Source organism: Nelumbo lutea, chromosome 5, assembly GCF_056320005.1.
Source record: "Nelumbo lutea isolate HS-2025 chromosome 5, American lotus-T2T, whole genome shotgun sequence".
NCBI lineage: Eukaryota > Viridiplantae > Streptophyta > Magnoliopsida > Proteales > Nelumbonaceae > Nelumbo > Nelumbo lutea.
In genome coordinates, this window is record NC_142688.1 from 41560222 (window position 1) to 41570000 (window position 9779).

General features: G+C 40.2%; 1 protein-coding gene across 2 annotated transcripts in view; it reads right to left on the minus strand.

Moving 5' to 3' along the window:
* LOC148851956 (NAD kinase 2, chloroplastic-like) overlaps window positions 1–9779 on the minus strand; it is a 42749-nt gene that overhangs the window by 5263 nt on the left and 27707 nt on the right. For both annotated transcript variants that reach the window (XM_088943447.1, XM_088943448.1), the window contains exon 6: window positions 174–275. In XM_088943447.1, coding sequence (XP_088799573.1) covers window positions 174–275 — 102 coding nt within the window. The remainder of the gene's footprint in view (window positions 1–173; window positions 276–9779) is intronic.

The following is a 9779-nucleotide window of genomic DNA, read 5'->3' on the forward strand; positions in this document are numbered from 1 at the left end:
AGTTCACAGTAACTATGCCAAAATGGAGCATGAGTGATACAATAAAGCTTTGATTCATAGAAGATTCTAATAGAACCATTCTAGCAATGACCATGATCCAAATAACATGGATAACAGACTTTTTCTCATTCCATTTAATCAGTAATAGTTGTTTAGAGGTACATATGCCTTACCTTTAATTCAATCCGCGCAGAATCTGGAAGTATGACAGGCCTAAATGAGAGGGAGTGTGGGCATATTGGAGTGAATAACATGCATGGAACATTTGGGTGAACCTGTGAGCCAGATCATCCATAACACATGATTATAAAGACAAGCTTATAAGCATACTGAAAAAACAATGAAACTTAAAACAAGAACAAGGTCGAGGACAAAAGAATATTACATGATATAGATCCATCAATATGGAATTCAAGTTAATAGTTTTCTTGACAAATACTTGAAATAAGACAAATTATAGGAGTAGATGAGAGAACCCCCTTTACAAAATGATAGCTTCCAAACAGAGTCATTTATAGTCTATATACATATAAAATTGATCAGCCCCAAGGGATTCAAAAACAATTCACAGTCAATGGCAATAGAAATGAACCTCAGCCCATGGAAATCCTCCAAAACCATCACCATCATCATCATCCAAGCCTTACCCCAACTATATGGGGTTAGCTACATGAATCTGTTTCATCATTCCAGTCTATTTAATTCCATATTAATTGTTAAACTATTGGAAATTAAATCTTCTCTTACTACTATCCATGTCCTTTTTGGTATACTCCTAACCCTTATAGCCCCTTCAACTTGCAACAAATCACTTCTTATAGGTCTGGTTGATGGTCTTCTATGCACACGATAAAACCATCTTAGTCTATTTTCTCTAACTTTATCACCTATTGGGGCTACTCCTAGGTTCTTTCAAATGACTTCATCTGATCCTACCCTTTCTAGTTTTTGCACTCATCAACTTCAGTATATGCATTTATGCCACACTCATTTTTTGGACATGCCATTTCTTGACTGCCCAACACTCTGCTCCATATAGCATAGCTGGCCTTACAACTGTTTTATAGGATTTTCCTTTTAATCTAAGTGGCATTCACTTATCACATACATTACAACCTGAGAATAAAGGAAGGTAAGAGAAGAAAAAGAAGGGGTAAAGGTAGAGAAATCCGTCTTCTACAGTAGAGAACAAGAAGGAAGTGAAAAAGGATCTAAAGTTAGATGATAACTCTTCTCCTTGTCAACCTACACTGTTATTCCATTCTTTAGAATGCATGAAAATACAAAAACGCCCCTATTAAATGATTCTTAACTAGGAAAAATACAATGCTATGCTAAGAGACCAAAATGCCCCTTATGGGCATAGATTTCAATATTCCCTCTCAAGCTGGAGCATATATATCATGGAGCTCTAGCTTGTTACAAATATAATCTATCCTAGTACAGCACAAGCTCTTGGTAAGCAAATTTGCTAGCTAATTTTCTGACTTGACATAAAGAGTAACAATATCACCATTTGTCACCTTTTCTCTTACAAACTGACAATCAACTTCTATATGCTCGGTCCTCTCATGGAAGACCGGATTAGACACAATATGAATAGCAGTCTGATTATCACAAAACAACTTTATCGGCTTTTCTATAGGAATACCTATCTCTTTAAGTAGATGTTTCAGCCATATCAACTCACAAGTGATGTGGGCCATTGCTCTACACTCAACCTTAGAATTACTCCTAGCCACTACACTTGGCTTCTTACTTTTCCAAGTAATAAGATTGCCACACAAAAGGGTACAATACCATGTAGTAGATCACATGTCTTGTCCATTGAGGAACCTGCCCAATCTGCATCGGTATATCCCTCTAAGGTTAATTCTCCCCCTTTCTTGTATAGTAATCCCCGGTCCAGAGCACTTTTCAAATATCTCAACACTCTTACAACACCTTCCCAATGAACGACTGTGGGATTTTACATGAACTGGCTCAGAACCCCTACACTGAAGGAGATATTTGGATGGGTGATAGTAAGATAAATCAATTTGCCAAGTAATCTCCTATACCTCCCTAGATCATTGAATAGCTCCCCCTGACTATCAGTCATTTTCACATTAGGATCCATAGGGGTCTCAACTAGTTCCGCCCCTAGAAGACTTGTCTCATCCAACAAATCCAAGACATACTTGCATTGTGACAAGGAAACTCCATTTCAAGCGGGCTACTTCAATACACAAGAAATACTTCAAGGATCCTAAATCCTTGGTTTGGAAGTGTTGTTGTAAAAACTACTTTAAATCATCAATCACATTAACATCACTTCCAATAATGACTATGCCATCATCATACACTACCAAAATGATATTCCTAGATGTTGTATCCATACCGAAAACTGAACGATCAACTTTGCATTGCTTGAGACCAAACTGTTATGCAACACTTCTAAACCTACCAAACAAGGCTTGTGGTGACTACTTTGGCCCATAAATTGCCTTGCACAACTTGCATACCTTTTCAACTCCCCCTGAGCAACATATCCAGGAGGTTGCTCCACGTACACTTCCTCTTGAAGGTCACCATTAAAAAAAGCATTCTTGGTATCAAGTTGGTCCAAGTGCTAGTCAAAATGGACAGCAAGAGAAATAATAACTTGTTCAAATGACAACTTAGCCACCAAAGAGGTCTCAAAGTAATCACACCATAAGTTTGTGTAGCCTTTTTCCACCAGTTGCATTTTGAGCCTCTCAATACTACCATCCTATTTGTATTTGATTGCATACACCCACCTACAACCAACTACCTATTTTCCAAGGGGTAAGAGGGTAAGGTCCCATGTGTGATTAGATTGAACAGCCTGAAATTCACCATCCATTGCTTTTTTTTTTCAATTAGGTGAGGCAAGGGATTCTTGAACAAACCTAGGAACAAAGACGGAAGACTAAAGAGACACAAATCTCTAGTGGGCAGAAAATAAATGAACAAGAAAGCAATAACAAGAAATGAGATGGTTAGTACAAATACGCTTATCATTACATAATGCAATGGGAAGATCATGCTCGAAAGGAGGAGGATTTATCAACAATTCAGATGTTGGTGGAGAGTTAGAAATTAGAATCTGAGCTGGTGTAGAAACTGGCGCAAGCTCCCAAACACGTCTGATGTACACTCTTTTAATTGATGGTCGAATGGGCTTCTTAGGATTGGGAAGAGGAATAAACACTTCACTTGAAGTAGGTGGGAGAGGGAAGAGGGAGAGGGTTCCCATCCAGACAAATAAAGAACACTTTCAAAGAAGGTGACATCAAGAACAACAAACAACTTATGGAGGATAGGATCATAACATTTATACCCCTTTTGGGTGTGGGAGTAGCCAAGAAAGACGCACTAGATTGCTTGGGACTCAAGTTTATCATGCCTATGGCCCAAACAATGGACAAGACAAACATAGCTAAAAACACGTAGAGGGAGAAAGAAAAGGGACCTTGAGGGGGATGTGACAGAAAATGGTGTCTCTTTAGCAAGGCCAGATGTAGGCATACGATTAATCAAGAAGCATGAAGTGAGAACAGCATCACTCCAATAGGTTTTAAGGACAGGCATTTGGAGTAACAAGGCACAAATTGTCTCAATAATGTGATGATTCTTCCGTTCAACTACACCATTTTACTGAGAGTGTGGGAACAGGAAGATTGATGTATAATTCCATAAGTATCAAAATAAGATTGAAAGGAACTATGAAAATACTCATTTTCATTATCAGAACAAAAAACTTTAATAGAAACACCATTTAAAGAGACTGGGGCCCTAGTGCATTACTTTCTTGTTATTAGTGTTTCTTACATGTTCTTTTGTTAATGGGACTTTCTCTGTTGGGCTTGTTAATCTTTTTTATTTTCTTTTAAGTGTGCTGATGAGTTGGCCACCCACTAAAGGTCAGAATTGTAATTGGTTCTAATTAAGTGAGATTAATAAAAGGATTAGAGAGAAAGGAGAGAAGTATCAAACTCTCTTCTTCTTCCTCTCTTTTTCTCCACCTTCTTCTCTCTTTTCTTCTGTTTTCTTCTACCTTCTCCTTTTTCTTACAACTATCAAAGATTATTTTCAGACTTTATTGAACTAAAACACATCTTGGTATAGAGCACCTCTTCTTTTCTTTCTTTCTTTTTTCCTTTTTTCCCCATACACCCTTTGTTTAGAAGAGTGTATGAAGAGATAAGTTTCTGATTGTTTAGAGAACATTTGTGCCTAGTTAATAGGGGGTTTGGAGAGATAAAATCTGGCTATAGATTGCCAAGAAAATGAGGCTACTAATATTTTGCCCAAAACCCTAGCCGACTAGAGAGTTTACAGTTAGTTATAGGGTTTGAGCATGGCGCTCAAAGCTTGGGGAATCTCTTTTGATCTCCAGAAGTGGGCAATTGAAGTTGAAAGGAGTTTGGGAAGCTCTAGTAGGAGAGGTGGTTCTTCTCCTTTCATCCAGCTAGGTGTAGTGAAACCCTAATTTTGGGACCTAGAAGTAATGGACTGGCCTTAGTTAAGTCCATAGAAACTAAAAACCTTGTTTTTGGATCTTTATTATGGAGCAATCCAGAAGTGAGATGAAGTAAATCCCAATGTTTAGAGTTGGTTTAACTGATTCCATTTTGACTGGAGTGGCCATAATTAAACTAGATGGAACAAATTACTTGGCCTAGGCACAATCCATAAGGATTTATGTTTGTAGTAGAGGTAAACTAGGGTATCTCACAAGTAGTAAGGAAAAACCAGTAGAGATTGATCCTACATATGAAAAATTGATACAAGAGAACTACACAATGATTGGATGGTTAGTCAACTCTATGCCCACCTCACATAAGTCAACATTACCTCTGGATGAGTTTGGCCAAGGAAATTTAGGATAGTGTTACAGAACATAAACATATTCTCAAAAATTGAATGCTACATGCAATTTTTTGAAAACCGGACCAGACTAGCCGATTGAACCATGACCCAGCCCCTAGCCGGTCCAGATATACCCCTAAAATTGCTATGTTAAAAAAACCGTTCACCGTGTCGGTTCAACCAGAGAACCGGTCCTAGTTTTGCATAACTAGCTGGTTTTTTTACATCTTGATTTTCAATACAAAAAGACAAAAAAACCTAAAATTGGACCAAAGAGGCCCTAAGGTCCAATAAAAAATCCCAATCCCAACTCCAACTTAACCAAAAACCCTATTCAATCGATCTTCAATTCTTCTTCCTCTTTCTATTCAAACCTAAGTCCAACCACTAGCCCACCATGGAAGACTCCAACTCCGTCACCGACCGCTAGTACCGTCGACGTCAAGTAGTGCTTTGTTCTTGTTCTTGTTCTTCTTCTTTGGTAGCAACGGTAGTGCTTTGTTCACCGCGTGACAGCCTCTCGCCCTCTCCTAGTCTTCTTCCCTCTTTCTTTCTCCTCCTCCCATCGCCTGAACCCTGAAAAATGTAAATTGACTAAATTCTTTAATTCTAATTTCTACATTATGAAACATTTAGTCATTTACATTTTACACTTAAATTTTTAATATTTATTTTTTAATTAATGAACTTGAAATTAATTAATTATTCATAGTTGTTTTGGAGCAGCTACAGTAACCCGAACCAGTGAAGAAGAAGAAGAAGATGAGGAAGAAGACAAGAGAAAGAGAGAACAAGAGGGTTTAGTCGAAACTGGTTAGTCTCTCATTCAGTCGACCCCCTAATGTTTATTAGGTTCTAATTACACTTACAAAGACTAAACTGCCCTCACTTAAGTGTGGGGCAAAGTACTCTAATAAAACAACCACATAAGCAAAGTACTTAACTGACATGAGATTACTAAACTACCTCTATTCGGCTCAGTCTAACACTCCCCCTCAAGCTGGAGAATATATGTCATATAATCCCAACTTTTTACATATATAGTTCACTTTCCCTGAGTTTAGACCTTTTGTAAACAAATCTGCCCATTGATCATTCAAGCCCACATGTTCTGTGTTTATCTCTCTAGCAAGGACCTTCTCCCTCACAAAGTGGCAATCAACCTCTATGTGCTTTGTTCTCTCATGAAATACAGGATTGGATGAGATATGGAGTGCAGCTTGGTTGTCACAATACAGTCTCATAGGTTTATCCATGTGAAATCCAATTTCTTGTAGAAGATTCCTCAACCACACTAACTCACAGGTAGTATGTGCTATGGCCCTATACTCAGCTTCAGCACTACTTCTGGCCACAACCGTCTGCTTTTTACTCTTCCACGTCACAAGATTTCCTCCAAGAAATGTGCAATAGCCCGTAGTAGATCTTCTATCATTCACTGAGCCTGCCTAGTTTGCATCTGTATACCCCACTACTTCAAGTTTTTCTCCTGGTTTATACAATAGTCCACGGCCTGGAGCTCCTTTCAGATACCTCACAATTCTAAGAATTGCATCCCAGTAGGTATACGATGGTTCTGCATGAATTGGCTCACCACAATAACTACAAAGGATATGTTGGGTCTCGTGATAGTTAGATAGTTCAGCTTCCCCACTAGTCATCTATTCCTTCCAGGATCTTCAAATACTTCTCATGTATCACTACTCAACTTAACATTCGGTTCCATAGGGGTCTCAGCCAGTTTTGCACCTAACAGTCCTATTTCTTCCAATAGATCAAGAACATATTTTCTTTGGCACAGATTTACACCTTGTTTTGACCTGGCAACCTCTATTCCCAAGAAATATTTCAATGTTCCAAGATCTTTTGTTTGGAAATGATTTTGCAGAAATACCTTTAATTTGCCAATCCCCAATTTATCACTGCCAGTAATGACAGTATCATCCCACTTCATTGAACTTCCCAAACCAAGCACGCGGCAATTGTTTCAACCCATAAATTGCCTTCTTCAATCTGCATACCTTACCATCCTCCCCTTGAGCAACAAACCCAGGTGGTTGCTCCATATATACCTCCTCCACAAAATCACCATGGAGAAAGGCATTCTTTATATCAAGCTGAAACAGAGGCCAATCATACATAACTACCAGGGAAATTAGTACACGAACAAAACCAATCTTAGCCACCGGAGAGAATGTCTCCATGTAGTCTACTCCATACAATTGTGAGCAACCTTTAGCAACAAGTCTGGCCTTCAGACGCTCCACACTACCATCTGGCAAGTATTTCACAGTATACACCCATTTACAGCCCACAACATGCTTACCAGGTGGGAGAGTAGTAAGTTCCCACGTTTGAGTATGTTGAAGAGCAGAAAGTTCCTCTTCCATTGCCCGCCGCCAATCAGGTGAACTGAGAGCTTCTTGAACATTGTTAGGTATGGAAATAGAGGATAAAAGGGAAACAAACTGGTGATGTGAGGTAGAAAGATGAGATAATGAAACAAAATTGGAAATGGGATGGAGGTTAGAACTGCGTGTACCTTTCCGTAAGGCAATGGGTAGGTCAAGGTCTGAAGGTTCAACAATATGAGCCATGAGAGGATCTGTAGATGAGGTAGAAGCTGGAGGAGGGGCCGGTGTCGTTCGATGTGTATACACTTTTCGGATTGGTGGACATTCGGTGGTGATCTGCACGGGATGAAGTGATGAGTCTACTCCAACAATAGCATCTGGAACTGGATCACTGACAGGAAGAGGAAGAGGAAGGATGGGTGGAGACGAAGGTGCTTCAGGACTTGAGAAGAAGGGGACTTGTTAGAGTGAGCCGAATAAGGGTAATTTAGTAATCTTATGTCAGTTAAGTACTTTGCTTATGTGGCTGTTTTATTAGAGTACTCTGCCCCACACATAAGTGAGGGCAGTTTAGTCTTTGTAAGTGTAATTAGAACCTAATAAACACAAGGGGGTCGACTGAATGTGAGACTAATCAGTTCGACTAAACCCTCCTGTTCTCTCTTTCTCTTGTCTTCTTCCTCATCTTCTTCTTCCTTCTTCACTGGTTCGGACTACTGTAGCTGCTCCAAAACATGGTATCAGAGCAAGGTTTCTGACCTGCTTCCGCTTGCAAAGCATCTCAGCTGTGTTCGTGACACCCTCCTCTTCGTTTCTAGTTGGTTAATGGAGAGAGCTGGTTCGCCCTAGGTCTGAGACATCACAGTTCCTTGCTCTCTGCTGCGCACAGTTTTCTTCATCAAGGAAGGTGATTTCAGCAGTGAATGGTTGGCTGATACTCTCAAAGGAAGGTTGGTTATTTAGTCCTCTTGTGTTGCTGGTATTTCTGGGTAGGAACCCTTCAAGAATCAGTTAGTACTGATTAGAACCTAGAGAACTAGGTTCATTGTTGCCCTAAAAAGGGCTGTGTGTGCAGTAGCCGAATGGTGTAGGGCTGCTGTGAGTTGTTGAGTGGTGTTAGGACTGCTGTAGGTGGCCGAGTGGTGTAAGGTGGAATGCAGTGACCTTGCCAAGCTCCTTGTGGTCGTGTAATGCCCTCTTAACTGTGTTAAACAAATCTGAACTGGGTGTAGCAGTTTGACTGTGTTGTGGTGCTTGTGATGCGCAATTTTTTTTATTGAGTGGTTGTAAGAGGGCCTACTGTTGTGTTGTGGTGCTTGTGATGCTTATGTGGGTCGTAGGTGTGTGAAGTCAGCAGTAGTGTAAAGAAGAACAAGTGTGTAATCCCACTGTTGTGTTTAGGGGCTGCAATAGGTGCTGAAGTATCAAACTGTGAACAACATCAATCAGCTTGTAGCTGAGAAGTAAGGTTAGAGGCAACTGTGAAAGAGTACAATGGCAGCAATAGGAGATGGCTACAATGATCAGAAACCTAATGTGGTAATTTCCTCCGACTACCTAGGGGTACAAATGACCTCAATTAAGCTGAATGGGGAGAACTATGTTACATGGGCCAAATCAGTGGAAGTGTTTCTCAAGGCAAAGAAGAAAGTAAAGCATGTAAGAGATGAAAAGCCATCGTAGGACTCTCCAGGGTTTGATGATTGGGAGCAAGAAGATGCTCAAATCATGACTTGGCTGTGGAATAGTATGGAACCTAAAATTAGTGCCAACTTCATGTTTCTTGATACGGCTAAGGATATATGGGAGCATGCTAAGAAGCTATATTCTGGACAAGATAACACAACAAGAGTGTATCAACGTTATCAGGAGTATTTTGATTTACAACAAGGAACCAAAACACTAGAAGAGTACTATGCCAACATGAAGAATATAAGGAATGAATTCAATGTCTATCACCCCCTTACTCCAGATATTAAAGTTCAGCAACAGCAAAGGGAGCAACTAGATGTTACAAGATTTTTAGTGGGGCTGAAGTCGAAATATGAACCAGTTAGAGCCCAAATATTGGGGGGCTCTACTCTTCCTACACTTGAGGAAGTATTATCAAGGCTTCGTAGAATTTCTTTGGGACAGACAGAGAACTCCACACAGTCTGATAGATCAGCACTTGTGACAGCTAGAGGGGTTGGATATAGTACAAGAGGGGGAGGTCATGCTCCCCGAGGAGGCCGTGGCAGTTCCATGATTAGTCGGGGTGGTCGTGACTCAGGGGGAGGTCGTGGCAGAGGGAAGAATAACTCTACAAGGAAATGCACTCATTGTGGTAGAGAGGGACACACAGTGAATTTCTGTTATGATCTACATGGCCCTCACTCTAAATGGGCTAATCATGCTGTAGCGGGTGAGGTTGATATCAGTGACAGTAAATCGGCAGACCGAACTCATCCCACATCTACATCTACCTCTGGGAGGGAAATGGTGAGCATAACGCGTGATGAGTATGAACGGTTCCTTCAAACTACTTCACAGCATACCACAGCCACACTT